The sequence below is a fragment of the Chroicocephalus ridibundus genome, chromosome 4, assembly GCF_963924245.1.
Source record: "Chroicocephalus ridibundus chromosome 4, bChrRid1.1, whole genome shotgun sequence".
NCBI lineage: Eukaryota > Metazoa > Chordata > Aves > Charadriiformes > Laridae > Chroicocephalus > Chroicocephalus ridibundus.
This window is the reverse complement of record NC_086287.1, coordinates 28864957-28883111: the sequence shown is the minus strand read 5'-3', so window position 1 is coordinate 28883111 and position 18155 is coordinate 28864957. Positions and strand designations below refer to the sequence as shown.

Here is an 18155-nt window from a genome sequence, read left to right as displayed (position 1 = left end):
AGTCATAGGTAAGGAAAGCTTCAGAGCAGTGTAGAAATGTAAGAAAATGATCTGTGAACTGAGAATGGAAATTTGGTAGCTACAACAGAGATGTGAGACATCACAGGACAGAGCAGAACAGAGGTATGATGTTGTCAGAGGAGCGGACAGGTATGTTTGTCTTTTGTATCTTTTATTACTTTTGGACATGGTTCATCTTTGTTTACTGTGTATACTGATATCTGTTGTTATGGAAAGGTGAAACAGAATGCAGCATATCCCAGTTCACACAGTAGTAACGGGGATGTACTACTGCTTTTTGTAAGTGCAGTGAGATAGCTAGAGACCGTCCAACCCAAAGACCAGGGAACAAAGACTCATTTAGCCTGCAAAGGCTGTTTGCTGAAATACCAATGTACGTTCCTGTATGTACTGAAGCAGTGTTCCTTGCAGAGCTCTATAATGCACTACAGCCTGAAAAACAAGGTGTTCAAGTTCAGGTCTAGGCCTCTTGCATGCTGGAATAGAGTGTGTCACAGAGAAGCAGGGACTGCACAGACGGTCGTTTGATCATCTGTGTAGGATCTGCCTTATGGCAGTGCAGAATAGGGGTTTTTTCACTCTTTCTAACCATTGATCTTTGTTAGACAGTGTGCTGGGATTGTTTTCATCAGCTTTTGCTTGTTCCTGGGGACAACAAAAGGGAACTGTTGGGAGCTGTATTCAGTGTTGGCAGTGAAGATCCCACTTTTTCTTTCCCATTGTTTTCCTCAATTTGCCATCTAGTAACGGAGCATATAGAGAACTGCCTTCTGCCTTCTCACACAAGTGTCCTGAAACGTTTTGGTAAGCCTGCACCCAGGAGTGTATTCAATGTGTTATTAACCCCATGTAGATAGTTTCGTTTGTTGCTGAATTATAGCTAAAACACTCTTAGAAAAGCTATTTTAATTGTAAGAAAATGAATTCAGATCCTGTCTCACAAATCTACTTCTCAAATGTTGCTAGGGAAACAGAGGGCTGGACAGAGAAGCAGAACTGAAATGTGTCCGTTTGACTTCAAGGATTACTGTATCTATGAGATTACCTTGTCCTTACTGGCTGGATGCCCCAAGACTCTTGTCCCCTGATGCTGCATTGTCATTTTGCCTCCTTTCCAAGGAGATAAACAGCTTGGCCCTTGTGCCACCCCTCCCTGCCACTGAGGAGCAGCAGTGAACTGGGGCTAGTAAGACAGACCCACTTCAAGGGGCTTGCCAGGGTTAATCCGTGGGTGGTTCTGACGTGCTCCAAGTGCCACGTAGGACTGTGAGCTGTGCAAGTGTTCTAGCTCAGCTCTTTGCAGCTCCCCCTTCTTAGTTTTTTGTTTTTTGGTTTTTTTTTTTTCCCCTTTACTAGCAAGGAAGCCCTTCAATTGGATGGGCAGCAGAGCCAGCCTAGGGCTCAGGAGGAGCAATGACCAAAGAACAGGCTGCAGCTTGTAAACCAAAACCTCCCCAGGGACTGCTGCTAAAAGGAGATTAGAGAGAATTCCTACGCCAATTGGCATCTGGATTTCCCCCCCAACCCCCATTACAGCCACTAAATTTCTGGCCTGTCAGCATGGTAGTGTAATCATAACGTATTTATTTGCTCCCTCCTTGGGGAGGCGAGGGGGAAGCATGGGCATGGAGAGCTGCACCAGGTCACAGTAATACAGTAGTGCTGCAGGACTGGTCAGAGCTGCACCTTTCATCATCACACCCATGACAGGTCAAGGAGCCCCAGAGCGATGAAAGGGATAGAGCTAAGTGCTGGGGAGTGCCTCTGTCACACCATGTGTGCACCAGCCAGGTTGGCAGGCTCCCTCTGCTGACCCACCCTTTCTAACCTCTAGCATGCTGGTGATGGTGCAGGAAGGGTTGTTTATAGTTTATTAAAATGTTTGAGATTACATGTTACGGCAGCCTCATGTGAGGTATATGGAAGCAGCCATTATTGTGAAGGGCTTATGGAAGAGGTGAATTCTGAGTTGCCCATGGGCAGCCCTGGCCATGAGCGATTAACCAGCTAGGTGTCATTTTACACTTAGTTGCTGGGGGCCAGGGGACAGAGAGGAACCTCTGTGATCCCTAGAACATGACTTTAAGTAGTTGTGGTTTGGAGTCAGAGAGGCAGCCTCTGAGTCTCATGTGGCATGCAAGCACCGGAGTTTTTTACCCGTGGGTAAAAATGGGTAAAAATGTCTGAAAAAGACCATTCTTTTAAAAAAGTATTCTTGCCTGGGCAACATCTGTGAGCTTTTTATGAGCATCTACAATGTTCTCTGTCAACTGGGAGGATGGGTGTGTTATTTACCTGCCTGTACAAGTCTGCACTGGCCGACCATATATATTCAAATGGACATAGGACATTTGTCAGCTGTGGCAACTGTACTGCCCTGGTTATTTAAACAGTATTGCTGAAAGTGTTTTACATTTGAGGGGAGCTACATATGAAATCTATCAAAAGCGGGTGCCAGAGGTGATGTACATGTCTGAAGGACATGGGCGGGACAGGGCACATATACACCAGGCACGGTTTGAGTGTACCAAGGAATTTCCATTCTGGGGCTCTCTGGCTGACCTAAATTCTGCCTGTTCCTTTGAAGAGACATTTTGGAAAGGGGAAGGACTTTAGACTGACTGAGTATGCCACAGCAGTAGCAGTTTAAAAACAGCAAACCATCTAACCCTCCAACAAACAACTTGCTTGTGAAAAAAAGAGCATCTCCCCCCTCAAATATTTATTTTTTACAATGTTTTTGAGATTACTATTTTTTAAGTCTTGGCAGGTGAGGCCTGGGCCACGTTCAGGTCATCATGCAGAACACCCCAAAGCACCTCACAAACCACAACAGACAGGAGGTCCTCAGGGTGTATCAGCTCACAAATGAATGGGCCCAATATTCAGGTACCCAGAGATATTGCTCTTGCCCCAACCCAGAAATGATCTCTCAGAAACTCCAGGAAGGGAAAAGAGCTGAATGGAGACATCAGTCCCTCTGAAAATGGACTCAGCACCCTCTTTCCTTGTATTTGCCCACCCTCAGCAGGCTGGCTGGGAGCCTTGCAGTTTGCATTTAGAAATGAATAGCCAGGATCTGCCAACTGAACTTACAGGTTTGGCAGACGCACACAGAGTTTCAGTTGCAGGACTCCTGGATCACACCTCTGAGGAACAAAAGTCTAAGTGTATCTCTGAGCATTTCTTCTCTCAGCAGCTTCCCTTCTTGGTGCATTTTCTTTCTCTAAAGAAACTTTCAGGGTTTCCTCCTACAGGGGAAACCTTTAATTCTTCAGGCCAGTGGGGAGGGCTGAGGTCCTAAGGTAGCTAAAGCTAGAAGAGAAAATATCTCCCCATTTCCATTCCTTCTGCTCTTTCTCATTCCCTCGCTTTCCCAGCTCAACCACCCAGCATTTAAACACAGCAGTTCCTCCAGCCTATCCTTCTCTTCCGCACCAACTGTCCAGCCATTTTGAATAGTGTGGCCTTCGTGTCACCAAAGTAACTCCCAGAAGGAACATGACACTGCCAACAAGACCAAGAAATGTTCCAAAAGAGATCCCCAAGGGCTGCCAGACCATAAGCCACAGGGTTTGGCACTTGGCCCTCAGCATGCGTAGTCTCTGCCCCGCAGTTCCTTTTGTGTTGGCCTGGGAGCAGGAGAGTAGGTGCTGACAGTTTCTCTCTTGGCTTTGGGCGGGCCAGGATGCCTTTCAGCTGCACTTGCAGGATTTCACCACCATGTTGGAGAGCTGCTCCACTTTGGGGGTCCTCCCAACATAGTACAAGATAGTGAGCGGCTCCAGGTCCTGGGGTACGCAGCAGGGCGAAGCAGATGCCTCAGGGTTCAGCGTGTTGTATAAGCCCAGCACCTGCAGAAACAAAGCAAATGGGGTGACAAAGTCAGAAACATGTTTCAGTTGGTTGAGGACAGGAAGGGACTGCAATGCTAACCGGTCTCTAGCTGTTTAGACTGTGCTTACCAGAGGGTATTTCCTTGAGGCGAGCAATACTCCCCTGTCACTTCCCGATCATGGCCTGCTTCTAAAGGGTGTCACCTGCCCTGGCCTGACTCTTAAGACTTTTTTTTTTTTTTTTAAATTGTAGTAGCCTTGCTCTGTGGGTGATGCCTGAGAGTTGAAGGAGTTCAAGTAGTTGTCTCCTTTCATCTCTAATTTGATATGGTGGATAGAGTCACAATTTTTGCTTTTAACAAGGCTGGGTGTAACTAGCCTGGAGCCACGTTGTCTTGGGTTCCATTAAAGAAACCAGAAGAAAAAAGTGCTGCCTATTTCAACCAACATCTCTAGATAGCACTGGATGGATGCCAATCCTCTTGAGTATCCACAATTCCCTCCTAGCTTTGAACTGTCTGATGCTTTCTCCCTCCACTCCATCCTCCAAGTCACTACACTATAGCACTGGAGCCAAGAGAGCGTCCTGCGGGACCCCACTGGATTCCTCCTCCCAACTGGCCCCAGCCCACAGATGACTGTACACTTCAGCCATGTAACCACTCAGAACAGTTGCCACGTTTCTTGCCAGAGGTGGCCACTTCTCAACAGGAAGCAGCTTCTTGAGTTGTGGGGCCAAAACATGATCTCACCTGCACTACTGTGGTCTTGTTAGTGCTTATTTGGTATAAGTGACAGGGTTTGGCACATTGTGTTTTACTACTTTAGTTTGGGGATGAGAGGTGCTAAGAAAACATCCTGTTCTACCATCCAGATCCATGTAATCGCAGTCGTTCTGGTGGAAACTCTCTGGGATACTCAGAAAGTCCCCCTGGCTGTACCACAGGGGTACCACATGCTCTGGGGCTGCTCTACTCAACAGAGACAGTAGGTTAAACAGACTGGTGAGAAATCCTCTTTTTACCGTGTTTTTTTCCTTGGTGGTGCTGGCAAGCTGTCAGCAGCTATATTGTTCTAAAGGTTTCTTGGATCACTCAGCTGACCTTAACACTTGATGGTTTCCTTTCTTGCCCAAGAAAAGAACATTAGGAAGGAACCATTCTAAATTCTTTCTCTCACACTGATTCGGTCCAGTTATCTACTAGAGAGCTTCTCAGGTCAACCAGATGGTAAAGCTACATGCCCATTACCCTTTCAAAGCTGTTCATTCCCTTGCTTTGTCTTCTGCTTACTGTCCAGCATCTGTTCACTCCTTCATTCCCACAGATTGACTGTTCCCACTGGTATTAGTCCTTGAGCTTCAGCGAGTCTTGCTGCTGTGCAGACTCTCAAGCTGTCAAGCAACTTAGCATCTTTTCTGCAATATCATGTTTACCTAGTTATCTATTCTTTGGCTCAATCTGCTTTTTCCTGTAACTTTTTTTAGCGAAACCTGAAGTTAAGCTGCTAGTGAGCTGCTGCATTGTCTGGATTTCCGCCTTTTCTGTGGACAGAAGCACAGGATTTTCCTCTGGTTTTTCTTGCTTCAGCAATGGCCTGCCTGCTCCTTAGTTTGTCTTCTTCCCTTGGTACTTCCCCCTTGCCTGTGCTTTTCTATTGCTTTTCTTCCACTGTAGAGTGTGTAAGAAAACACCAGCCTCAGGTGGTATTCTTCCCAAAGACTGCCTAGTGTACTCATGTTAAACAGTGGTTATGCGTAAGTTACCTAAAGACATTTGCTTTGTGCCAGTTTTTATTCATGAACCACACTGCCCAGTAGGTTCCTCCCCGCCATAGGTCAGGTGGGATTTATACAGCTGGAAGGGATGCCTGCGCAGAAAGGAGAGCTTACTGCATGGCTATGTTCACTTCTGGCCACGGACACAGATTTCCCTTCATTTTCAGGCTATAGCTGCCCCTGAGGTAGCAGACGGCAGCTGCCTGCCATGACACAACAGTTTTGCATAACAGCCTGGCACAGAGCATAGAAAAATCCTCTATCCAGTGCAAACCGCAGGAGAAATTTAGGCAGAAGATTATTACCAGAGTTGATGTTTGATGTGAACAATTCAGTTAATACCCTGGCCATTACCAAGTAAGTACCCTAAAACCATCAATCCTGCTGTTTCACATCTTATCCAGGAGACAGCAGCATCCTACTCCTTAACATCTGGCTAGAAGCATGGACTCAGTATTGACTCCAAAGGAAGCACCTTTTCCCTGCTGAACCACCTAGACTCTTTTCTGCATTTCCTTGGACAGTTTTTTTGCAACTATTGATCTGAATGGCTTTTGCCGCTTTGAAGAGACTGGGTATGATCAGACTTAAGGAGGAAGGGGGAGTCACAGCCACAGGCCCTGACAGGATAATATACTGGATATACCGTGCTGTGAGTGGTGTCTGCACTGCGGAGGTACGGACAAGGGCCCGAACAAAAGTTAGCGAAGTAGCCCTTAGGCTCGTGGACCCATTTCCAGCCAAGGTCCTGCCGGAAGTCGATGTACAGAGGACGCACGCAGCAGTTCTCCTCCAGGTTCCTGAAACACAGTATAGAAACACAGTGAATCTAAAGAGGGGCCTTGTACGTGATTGTGTGGTGCAGCTTCCTGAGCAGGATGAGGAGCAGCAGTGCCCAGTGGGAGGTGGTGTCTGCCTGCGCCAAGCGCAGAGGAGCGGCACAGGCGAGCAGTGGTGGGCAGCTCAGCAGCCGGGTGCTGCTTGTGCCTGCCAGCAGGCGGCTTCACCACTGGCCCAGGGAGGCAGCACCTCACGCGCCCACAAGCAGCACCCAGCTGCTCTCTGGCAGGGGGCCATCGCCGGTCCCTGCCCAGGCTGTGCTCCAAGAAGCCACTTGCAAGTATCCCTCTAGCCAATGGCACAGCCAGAACCACACAGTGACTCTGCTGAGCTGGCCAGCGTCCCCTTCTTGGACACCACGAGGAGCATGTGGCTGAGCTATGCTCCTCATGTGGCCCCTGTGGCACCATGGTGACCAACGACCCCCTTGGAGAGCTCTGCTTTTCCGGGTGGCATGGCGACTTGCCAGGCTTGCCCACCTCAGACACGGCACATGGTCACTCCAGGCAGGATTCTCACTTACCGGAAACAGTAGTTGGTATCCAGGGCCCGTTTCTTTCTCTGGCCTCCCAGCGCTGGGCTCTCCAGCCGATGTGGGGGTAACATCATCAGGATGAGGTGGGGATTATGCAAGTCTTTCTGCTTCTTCAGACGCCCCAAGTCCCCACGGCCATAGTCATCCTCACTATCAATGCCTTCAGAGAAAAACAGGATCCACAAAGAAATCAGTGTGGAAGTGGAGGATGCAAAAAGACTTTTCAGTGCATTTAACGCTCCCATGCCTGCCCTTGAACCAGGTGAAAGTTTTTAAGGCATCATGTCCACTTTGGGACTTCTTCCCTCACCGGGACCCCTTTACTGCTGGTGAACCTGACTGCTGCAGGCCTGAAATAGAGGCTTATGGGCCACCTGTTTTACCATTTGCAAACTGATGGTGGGGCCATTAATCCATCCCACTCACTCCTGGCTTCCCTCCCAGGACAGGCAGGAAGATGAATGGTTTAAAGAAGATGTCAGATCATTGGCACTCCGCAGAACAGCCTCAGAAATGGAGCCTGTGGGGGCCAGTGGCTGCAGCCAAGGGCTGCAAGCCAGGAGGTTCCTAGTTCTTAGGCCAGCCAAGCCACTGACTCTCTGGGCCACCTCACACAGGATGCCTGACTTCCTTGTGTTTCAGTCACCCTAACTGGAAAGCGGAGCCTCTGTGGAAATCTGAGAAGGCATCAAGCTGAACTTCCCAGAGAGACATGAAAATACAGAATTATTCCTTTCTGCAGACAATCGTGCAAACCCACCCAGCCTGCACTTACTTTCTTCCATTTCTAACCTATGTACAAAGTGGATACACCTATATAATCAACATGCAGACCCAGATGTGTATGCTTAAGCCAAACGTTATGCAACATAAAACGCTCAAATACACAAAGCAAGACCTCGGGTTTTTTCTTTAGATACACCAGGCTTTCCCTTCCCCAACAGCCTCCCATAACCCAGCTCTTTATCACCTTTGAACTTGATCTCCAAGACCTCATGCAAATTCTCCAAGATGTCCCCGTTGGGCTGAAAAGTGTGGCAAGGACAGTGTATGCTAATTTCCAGGCCAAGGTTGGACTCTGCAAAGAAGATGACTCTGTGAGAAACAGTCTTCCTCAGCTGGGACAGCTCCTGGCACAGGGAAGTTTCAGTGAGGACATGTACTGTGGTAGCTCCTAGGCTATGGGTCGGTCTCAAAGTCAGGGATGCTATCAGAGTTGGGGAACAGAAGCTGCCTTGGAAAGGAAAACGGGAAGCAGAATCTTGCAGCTCCACCTGTGCCAGAAGCTTTGCTCTTGCTAAAGGGAACTTCCTGGGCAGGTGAGAAGGGTGCTCCTGGCTACGTTTTTTAGGCTATTCAGCATCCAAAAGGATTTGTGAGTTTCAGGGAGCTCCACTGGAAAGCTGCCTTGTGGTGTCTGTGTTAAATCAGTTTTGCCATCCTCAGTACCTGTCTACTATCTGGTTTCTGGTTAGTGTCTGAAGGAGAGAACTGAAAATGAGTGAGTTGGATATGGACAAGTAGTTTCACTGGAAGCCTTTTTCTCAGCAGCTGCAACCTCCTGTTTTGTTGAACTGCTAGCAGTCTAAGTCACACAGACTTTCCAGAGGCAAGTCTATTTTCATAATAACTTCCTGGACCAGTCATGCTGTGTGGGCCTGACTAAGGGAACACAAGACTCTTATGAAAGCTCCTTTTTTATGTTGTGTCATGAATTAAAACATCTGGCTCCCTCGGGCATTGACAAGGTGCCTAGCACCTTTTTTCCTAAGCTCTGTATACTCTGTGATGTCTTGTCAGCTAGACTGCCTGCCCAGAGCTCACTGCAGTTCCAGCCCTGAACTCCAGCCATCAGGACATGACTTAAATTGCTTGAAAAAGGAGGAGCCTACAAGCTCACAGCTTACCCTTCCAGGGAGCGGCTGCTTGCCAGTACCTGCATTCCAGTTTTCAGTGGCACCTAGCTTCTATCTGTGAGGCCAATCCAGCTGTGAGTCACGGTGCCTATGCTCCAGCTGTGAATGGAGTCAGTGTTCTTGCTGGGAGCTGCCCCATAACTATCTGTTGGGCTGCCCAGTGGTGGCAGAGGTATGTTCTCTGCAGTGCTAAAGTCTCCATCTGTCTAGGTGTGTCAGCCTCTGGTATTTCCTCACCTTTATACCTGCCAAGCTGTAAACAGCTAAAGAAACCAGTATTCTTTCTGGTTTTTTCCCCCTACTAGATTTGCTGCAGTCCACATGAAAATTAAACCAGAGCAATCCTCATTGTCTATGTATTGCACGTTATAGTTTAGACAAGCAGAGGGGTCCCCCCTGGGCTTAGAATCGAAGAACCAGAAGAAGTCCCAGCATCTCAGTGAAAACAATTTTCTCCTCCAGAGGATGAATCCTCGTTCTGACTCAGCCCACAGAGCTACACAGTGGAGACTCCAGGACAGAGCTAGGAATCTAGCAAACGTCACGCACTGAGGTAGCTCTCTGGGGGAAGGCTTGTTCTCAGACTGAAAGAAGCTGTTCTCTATGTGAGCCAAGTTCACGCAAAAAACATTGATCCACATTTCTGTGGATGCCTGGACACCCAGCCCAGCTAAGACCCCTACCTCTGTGCAGAAGCCACTCACGCACAGTCTCGGTGACATCGAAGGATAGCCACTCAGGGGAGCCCCGTGTCTGCACATTCCTGCCACTGAGGTAGCGCTGCTTTGCTATGTGCTCATCCGGCCGAAGGATCTGCATCAGAAGGAGTGGTAGAGAGAATCAGCCGGTGCTGTGCATAAGGAAGGAATAGCCTCGAGTCTTTCTTCTTCTACAGCTTGCTAAAAACTAATTCAGAAGGCTGGACCTGGCAAGTGAGACACCAGGAATACCCTGGCACAGGTGAGGACACGTTTCACAAACAACCTGAACTCCAGAAATCTACACAATGCTTATTTCTGTGTCCTAAGCAGCATGCCTGTCTCAATTTATCCTTGTTTTGGGGCACATATCCAGAGGCAGAAGCACACAGCAATGGATCTAATGTGTGGTTTTGTTTCTGTATATACCTGTGGGATGTGGGTCTGGATTTCAGACTAAAACTAGCAGCAGGCATCTTGCCACAGGTCCCTTGCCCAGCAAGTCTATGGAGTGGCATTTTCATGCGTCCTACGGTCTTCAACTTCTATCAAAACAGACCAGGGCTGATGAGGTTCGGAGACCTCTCCCCCTGCTCTGACATTTCTTCCCGCTTCCGGACAAACAGCCACAGCCTGTGCAAGGCGTTCCTTCCTGCAGGACCCCAGGTTCACTCCACAGAGCACTGAACCTATGGAGAAGCTCCGGCATTGCCTTCTTGTCAGTTGTGTCATCTGGTGGAGAATTGCTCTGACCTTTGAAGCTGAATTCCAGGAAGTCCTGAAGAGCTACCAGCTACAGGGCAATTTTAGCTGCACTCTTACTGCAAAGTGGACAGACACCAGCTTGTGGGAATGTGCCGCCTGGATGCTAAACTGTACAATTAGTCCAGCCTAAGACCACTTCCAAACCTGAACCAGACCTTATTCTGACAGGGGAGTCCATGGGTTCAAACCAAACTCCAGAGAAGTACCTGAATTAACGGTGGCATGAATTGTGCCCCTGAGGAGCTGCTGCTGAAGGGAACATTGAAAGCAAGCGTTACTTTTCCAGTAAGTCACTGACGACAAAGAGCGCTCCACCCATTGGATTAGCACCAACTGTATTGCGACAGTCAAAGGAACAAAACTGCCAAGGGACCTAGGCATGGAGATGTGACAGAAGGGTCAGGGCTCCTCCACTGGTGAGAGGCAGCTCCCTTCTCAGTGCAGCAAAGAGCTGCAGGGGGCACCACGCCAGGGTGCTCGGAGCAGCCAGCCAACGTGAGTGGGGAAAGGACAGCACCACACTGTAACAGGAAAGAAAGGTGACTGTATCACTGCATATGCTGGAAGAAACCTGGGGTACAGCATAGGATTTCTTCTCTCTCTCTCTTCTGTGCCCCTGCACGTATCAGTTGAGGCAGCCATTAAGGAGCCAAGCAATTATGGGCTCAGGCACAGGGGAAGGCGAGAAGAATACTCACCTGGAAGAGCTCAATGCGCTGCTCGCTGCGTTTGGAGCTCGGGTTGGGGACACGCAGCACTCGAAACTCAGCCCGGAACAAGTTGGTGCTGTTCTTCTCTGCCGAGGACACATTAAAGCGGAACACATTGGAGGTGACACCTTTTGGACAAATGCCCAACTCATCTAGGAGAAAGAAAGATGGAAAGACTGAGAACCATAAGTCAGAGGGGTGGGATCTCAAATAAATACTGTCTGAGAAAGAGCTTTCCAGCAGAGGCTTGTCATTCAAACATCTTGCCACTGTGAAGCATGGCTATCTAGCTAAAGATAATACAGGATGAATTCACTCAGATTTGATCTACACTGCAACATTTTGCAAAATCTTCCCACTACTGCCACCATTATTTCAATGCTACAGGCCAGAGAATCAGAAGAGATCAACCACAGTAGTTTTAATATTATCTCTTCTAACTCTGTTCATCAAATATTGCTACTGCTCCCAAGTCTGCTGCATCCAAAATGACAACACCAGCCAAGGTGATGGGGCAACCTCATTTGCAGCTAGTGGGGGCCGTTCCCAGTAGCTATGATGGTGTGACTCTGTTCATGCTGGAGGCATGAAGCCACACAGGAGGTGATCCCATTACCACTGAATCTTTGTTTTATGAACCTTTACATTGTCTCCTAAAATGAAAGCCAGCCAAGTGTCCAGAAAGCATGAGGTGTGGAGGACTTTGGGGGGGCAATAACTGTTCAGTGTGTACTGAAAGAACTGGGTTTTAAGATCAGTTCTCACATGTGACCCGGAGAAGGAATTAAGGAATAGTACTAGATACAAAGTTCTTCAGGGACAGAGTATTAGTGCTGAGAGGCCTGCAGAGATCAGACACATGGGCAGGAAATAACACAGCAATTCTCTGCCTTGTTGTGTGCTGTTTGAACAGGAAGATCCATTTCACAGATGCCCCAAAAAAGAGTAGGTAAAAGCTATGAGGTCCAAAACAGAGTCCTCAAGAGAAAACAAGCCTCTTCACTGGGACCATTTTAGTCCCATGGAAAAGGCTTAGGTGTCACTGTTGTTCCTCTCCTATTGACCTCTATTAGCCCTCAAGGTTCTAGCATCATTAAGGCTTCCTACAGACAAGACACAGCAGCTCCTGCTCTACACCCAAGTGCAGGTTTGCGGCCCTACAGAGCCTCTCATATGACCTCCGAGTGTTGTCCAATGCAAGACAGGGGCTGTCATGTCAGCTGATATTTAAATTGTTTTTAAACAAAAAAAGAAACAGAAACAAAAGCTATCACCTGTTCTCAGCCACAGCTCCAGCCTGTGACAAATAGGCTGGAAGCCCTAGTTGAAGCAACCTTAATTTTAGATTACTGGAATCATCCCCTCTCTGCTCAACACCACCACTATCTCCCCAGGGAAACAGCTTCTGAAGACGGGATAGTGTGAAACAGTGCCTGAGCACAGAGGTTCACCTCCCGTGCCAAATTCTGGTTTGAGCAACACTGGTGCACTTCCAGAGTCATCTCCACGAAGACGAAGGTCTTCCTCTCATGCTGCGCTCAGATTCAGCAAGCAGGAGCCTGTCAGTTTACAAGGATGCCTTCTTACAGTGCTGGAGTTTTACTCAAGAAGCTAATGACCAGATGCTCACATTGGGCTTTAATTGGCAGGGGTTTTGTCATTTGTACTACTGACTGGAACAGCTTTCCTGTACAGGAAAGGCTCTGGCTGCTGTTGAAGAGATAGACATTCGGTAATCCCTGGAGACCAGACCTCTTTGCAGCCATGAGCTGGTATGCTCAGCCCAGCAACCCTGCAGTGCAAAGAGTACACCAAGCCACACAAGGACACCCCCTGCGGGGACTCCACCACTGTGACCAGTTCTAGGCTTTATGCCACAGAAAAACAGCAGAAAACCCAAGCTCTGATCTCATTAAATGCCCAGAGGCACCTTCCTGGCTGAAGTCGTAACACTGATAACTGTTCTGTGTCCTCGATCTAGGCAGATACTGTATTTTAATACCCCTTTAAGCTGTTTTGCACTCCTAGCCCTATTAATAGTGCTGTTAACACCTGCCCTTTCATTTCAGACCTGCCTGCCTGTCCACGAGGGGTGTCCCAGTAATCATCAGAAATGCCTTTCTAGATCAGACCAGTGGTCAGCCTAGCCCAGTATCTGTTTCCAGCAGTAGTGTTTTATGTGCCAGTCTGTTTAGAGACTGCAGACCTGGTCTTACAGCACAGAGCGGGTTACAGGTAAAATAATTCATTGTTTATCATCTCCGTAAGATTTTTGGCTGTTAGGTAGCCATGGTGGTAAGACATTACTGTATCTACTGTATTTTGCCTGGTGTCCCCACTTTGCCTTCTGCCTACTTCAGCAAGGTGCCGCTGTCTTGGGAGACCTTCCTAGTGGAAACAGTAATAGCTATCTTCCCTTCCCTAAGAAGTTGTTTCATGTTCCCTTCATACCCTGGGAACAAGCTCCCTGTGAAGGGGAGATGGAGCTGTGTTCTGTGTTTCACTCTGAACACTGTGAGGTTGGAGCCTGCTTCTCATAGCAGGGTGTCCGAGATACACGACTGACTCCCAGTAAGCTGACTCCTTTTGGGCAAAGTACTTTTTGCAAGAGGTCACAGGCAAAGGAGGCAAGGTGGTTTTTCAGGAAACTTGGTCCAGTCCCAGCTTAGGTGTGTTAATCACACTGGAATCCGGACGTGTCCACCTACCAGCACAGAACAAAGCCTGAAGGCAATATCCCTGCAAGATCTTCCAGTCCACAACACTCAGTGGCTGTAACCAAGCCTGGAGACAGGGAATCTGTGACACCCTGTGCACCCGTGCCAGGCTATGTCTGACACGACAGGATGTATCCTCACGATCAGACCCTGCTATTACTGTGGAGCAGCAGACAGCCCAGAGCTGTTGACTGCACAAACAATGAAACCAGTAGCCTCTTAGCATGGACAGTGTGATACAGGGAGCAGGTTCTTTTGGGAGCTTCCCTCTTCCTACCACTGCTCTCAGCACGGTGCAGGTTCTCCACATGCTGACGATCCTACACAGCTGCTGTTTCTGGCAAGCCCCAGGAAGGCTGATGGCTGCAGTTAAGAGTTTGATGTCAAAGAAGGGCAGGCTGTCTGTCAGCAGGTACTGCCTCACTCCATGTTACACCATTGGTATGTCAAGGTGTTTCATGCCAAAGCTGCAAAACTTTAGAGAAAAAAAAAAAATCCTTCTGGAACTCTGCAGGTAGCAGATTTGGAGGGAAGAGATGCTTGGCCCCAGTGACCCATGGCTTTAATTGCCTTGTCTCTCAAGCTGGCTTGGAAAAGGTCATCTGTTTTTCCTCAGGAAGATAAGCAAAGCCATTGCAGGACTGTTGGAGATGCTCCCTGAGCTTGAATCTAACCAAGTCTGAACCCCCATGAGTTTTAGGAGATCCCTGAAGTGAATGGCTGGTCAAGAGCAAGTTATTCTCTGAAAGAAAGTCCCTTATAATTCAGGCGATGTGCCTGAGAAGCACAGCAGAAAGACCATTTGAGTCACCAAACAGCTCAGAGTAGGGATGGGGAACCTGGTCCTGAATATCCTTCCTTCCTAGGAGGGGGCTCTCCCCGCTGCTATTTTTGCTCCTCAGCTCTCCTCACTTTTGGGTCTTAAGTCTTTCAGAAGGATGAGTTCTCTGAGCCTATGAGCCACTTAAGTAATAGTTTGGAGCTAGAACAGTTTGTGTGCACACGCATTTCAGACTCGTCTGTATTGTCCTCGTGGTTCCCTCAATGGAGCAGTCCTCCCCTTCCCTCCCAGAGGAGACTGGCTTTGGCTCAGAGCATGCTCTGAGATCACCACCTGGCAGAGTGACAGAGTCATGGGAAAGTTGAACATCAGCCACTTCTGAAGACACAGGGCCAAATCCAGCCATGGTGTAAGCGATGAAACTCCACAGGTTTCAAAAGGAGCACGTCTCTTGACACCATGGCCTGTCTGGAGCTAGTCTCTCCCACTGTGACCCAATTCCAAAGTTCCCTCTTTCTCTGGGTGGTGGCATCTACAACTGCCCGCTCCCAGGAATTCAATCTCAGCACTACTTGGTCTTTTGAACCCACTGCTCAGCACCTTGACCCAGTGTCCTATGAGGAGATGGGACAGGTTCATTCATTTCCATAGGAATTTTCCCCAACGCACAGTCAGTCCTCACTGCTCCTTCTCGTGCACCACATGTCTTCATTACTCTTTCCCCTCTACTTTATCCAAATCCACTGCTCTGACTTCATTTCCTGCTGTTGTGCTTTCCCAGTTTCCTTCCCCAAAACACACTGGTTCACAGTGTGGCAGTACTATTGTGCACAGACACTTGGTTTCCCCATATATTTTTAGAATTCACAAATGACACTTCAGTAGGTCAAGAATGCTGAAATACGGGTAAGCTGCTAATACCCTGTGCACTTTCTGTTCCTTGAGTCTTGGTGTCTCCTGAGCTAAGAGCTAATCGTATAACCAGATGGAGTGCAGTCTGCTAGAGCTTAAGTGAAATTTTTTGCATTACCACATTGTAGCTCTTATTCCGGCTCATCTCATGTCAAGATTAACATGAACCTGGCAGAGTAACTGCATTCTGCAGCTGCCTGCACCAAGTCACAGCTCCTCCCCAGAACTGCTGGCATTCAAACTGTGTCCCCAGCATGGCACTACTTCACAGGAGGACACCCTGGATGGTGGTATGACTGCATGCCCACCAACATCTTCCAATCCTAAGGAGTCCCAAGCACGGACCAAAAGGATTGCTTGTGCCTACATGTGCTCAGCATCTGCAGTCTGCTTGGGCTTCATGTCTGCTCAGTCTCTGTCTTTGCATCTGCATCTGCTCAGCTTCTGCACCTGAATCTGTTTAGTGTCTGCATCTGGGCCTGCTCATCATCTGCTCCACACCTGCTCAACATCTGCCACGTCTCCTCAACGTGTATGTTCCCCCGGGGGTCCCCTTCGCACCACGGTCTGCTTTGCACCTGCTCAGCATCCCTGTTATCTTCTGCTCGCTCTCCGAACCCTCAGGCTATCCGAGTAACGCCCTCGACAGTGTCCTCCCGGCAGCAGTCTCTTCGCCAAGCGCCTCTCCACCTTCTCTACAACCGCTGCGGGTGCTGCACACACCAAACAGGTTGCCTGTATCGCTGCGGCAGCCGCTGGAGCTCCAGCAGGGAGGAGCTCGTCTACCTGCTCGTCACCCGGACGCCAGACCTGCGCCTTCTCCTGGCCCAGTGCGGAGCACTCGCCCCCAGACCAGGTGCCTCCTCTCCTGCTGCGTCCCCACCTCCCCTCTGCCCCTCTCCCCTCCCCTCCCCGCCTTCCCCCAGCCCCAGACACGGGCTTGGCTCGCTGCTCCCCGCTGGGGCCTGGGCCGACGCCGCTCCCGGACCCCGCAACCCACCGCCGCCAGCGCCCACCTCCTCCTCCACCTGCGGCGGAGCCGCTGCCCGCCGAGCCCCGCGCCGTCCTGTCGGTGCTCCGAGCGCTGGCCGCCCCGCGCTCACCCCGGCCCCGGGACAGCGGCGTGCGCCCCCCGCCCCCACTCGCCCCCGCACCCGAGCGCGCAGGCAGGCGGGAGACGCGCCCCCCCAAATCTTGGCGGCAGCCCCCTCCCGCCTCCGCGCTCCCCGCCCCGCCGGGAAAGCGGCCCCTCCCGCGGGGGCCCGGCGCCCCTCGGCCCCGGCCAGCCCTCCTCCGCGCCCGGGGTCCCGGGCAGCCTGCCCCGCGGGCGCGCCACCCCGGGGCGGGGGGGAGCCCAGCACTTACTGTGCTCGGGGAGGCCCTGGATCATGTCAAATTTATGGATCTCTTTGGCATAGTATTCGGACTCGGTGTTGTCCTGAGAGCAGCTCTCCTCCTTCTCCTCCTCCATCTCCTCCAGCAGCTCCCGGGTGCTGTTATAGAGGGCCAGGATCTGGTAGGGCACATGGGCCGGCCCCACGGTCTCCGGGGGGCTGGTGAGCCGCAGCTTGCTCAGGATCTGCCCCCGGATGGCTTCCACCCTCTTTTTCTTGATGTGGTCCAGGTCCAAGGTGGTGCAGGACGACAGCGAGAGGCTCACGGTGGCGAAGCTCAGCAGGGAGAGCAGCACCAGAGCCCTTTGCACGTACATCTTCATGTGCGAGGGGGCGGCGGCGGCGGAGGCCCCCGGGAGAGACCTCCGGGAGTCGGCGAGCGGGCGCGGGGGACCGGGCGGTGTGCTGGCGGCAGCCTCCCCAGATCCCGCAGGCTGAGGCTTGGCGAGGAGGTGCATGAACTCACTGCGCCGTGCGCGACTCAGGACTTCCAGGAAGAGCTGGCAGCGCTCCGCAAGGAGAAGCGGCAGGCGCCGTGCCTCGCCGCGCCGGGCTCCTTCCCCATGCGCCGCCCCGCGTCCCGCGGAGCCGGGGGCGCCCCGCCGCGCCGCGCCGCCGCCGCACGTGTCAGCGGCCCGCGCCGCCCCGCCGCCGCGGGGGGAGCGCGGCGCCCGCCCCTCTCGCTGCACCATTCATGCCCCCGCCGGGCCCCGCGCCCTACATCGCCCGCTGCCCCAACCCCGGCTCCGCGGCACCGCGGCGCTCCCCGCACGGCCGGGAGCGGCGCCGCCCGCGGTCTCCGCTGGCCGCCGTGCCCCGGCCGCGCACCGCACCGCGCCGCGCCGCGCCGCCCCTCCCGCGCACACTGCCTCTGCCCCGGCCCCGCCGCTGAAATTTTATACCTCCCTCCCATGACGTCCCCGGGACGGGGCTCCGGCGGGGGAGGGAGCTGCAAGCCCGGCCTTCGCCCGCAGCACCGCGCTAATGGCTTCAGCAGCCGCGCAGCCACCGCCGCCGCCCCCACCCCGTCCCCCCTTCCCCCGCCTGGCCCCGCCGCCGCCCCCCGCACGGCCGCCGGCGCCGAGCCCCCTTCGCGCCCCGGGGCCGGGCCCCTCGGCGGCGGGGCGGCCCCGCGCGCCCTCCGACGTGGCCGCCGCACCGCCGCGGCGGCGGCGCTTGGGCGCCCCCTGCTGGCGCCGCCCGGGCAGCGGCGGGCGCGGGGCGGCGGCGGCCGGGCCCTTCGCGGTGGTCCG

The 18155-nt window shown here is 51.6% G+C and overlaps 1 protein-coding gene across 1 annotated transcript; it reads right to left on the bottom strand.

The window, feature by feature from the left end:
• Positions 1-135: 135 nt before the first annotated feature.
• On the bottom strand, positions 136-17929 carry TGFB3 (transforming growth factor beta 3). The gene is made up of 7 exons (XM_063332418.1): positions 16874-17929; positions 11087-11250; positions 9609-9738; positions 7980-8087; positions 6998-7169; positions 6281-6434; positions 136-3875 (listed from the first exon to the last, which is right to left on the bottom strand). The coding sequence occupies exons 1-7, from the start codon at positions 17592-17594 to the stop codon at positions 3717-3719; spliced, it is 1608 nt and encodes a 535-aa protein (XP_063188488.1). The 5' UTR covers positions 17595-17929; the 3' UTR covers positions 136-3716.
• Between the last annotated feature and the right edge of the window lie 226 nt (positions 17930-18155).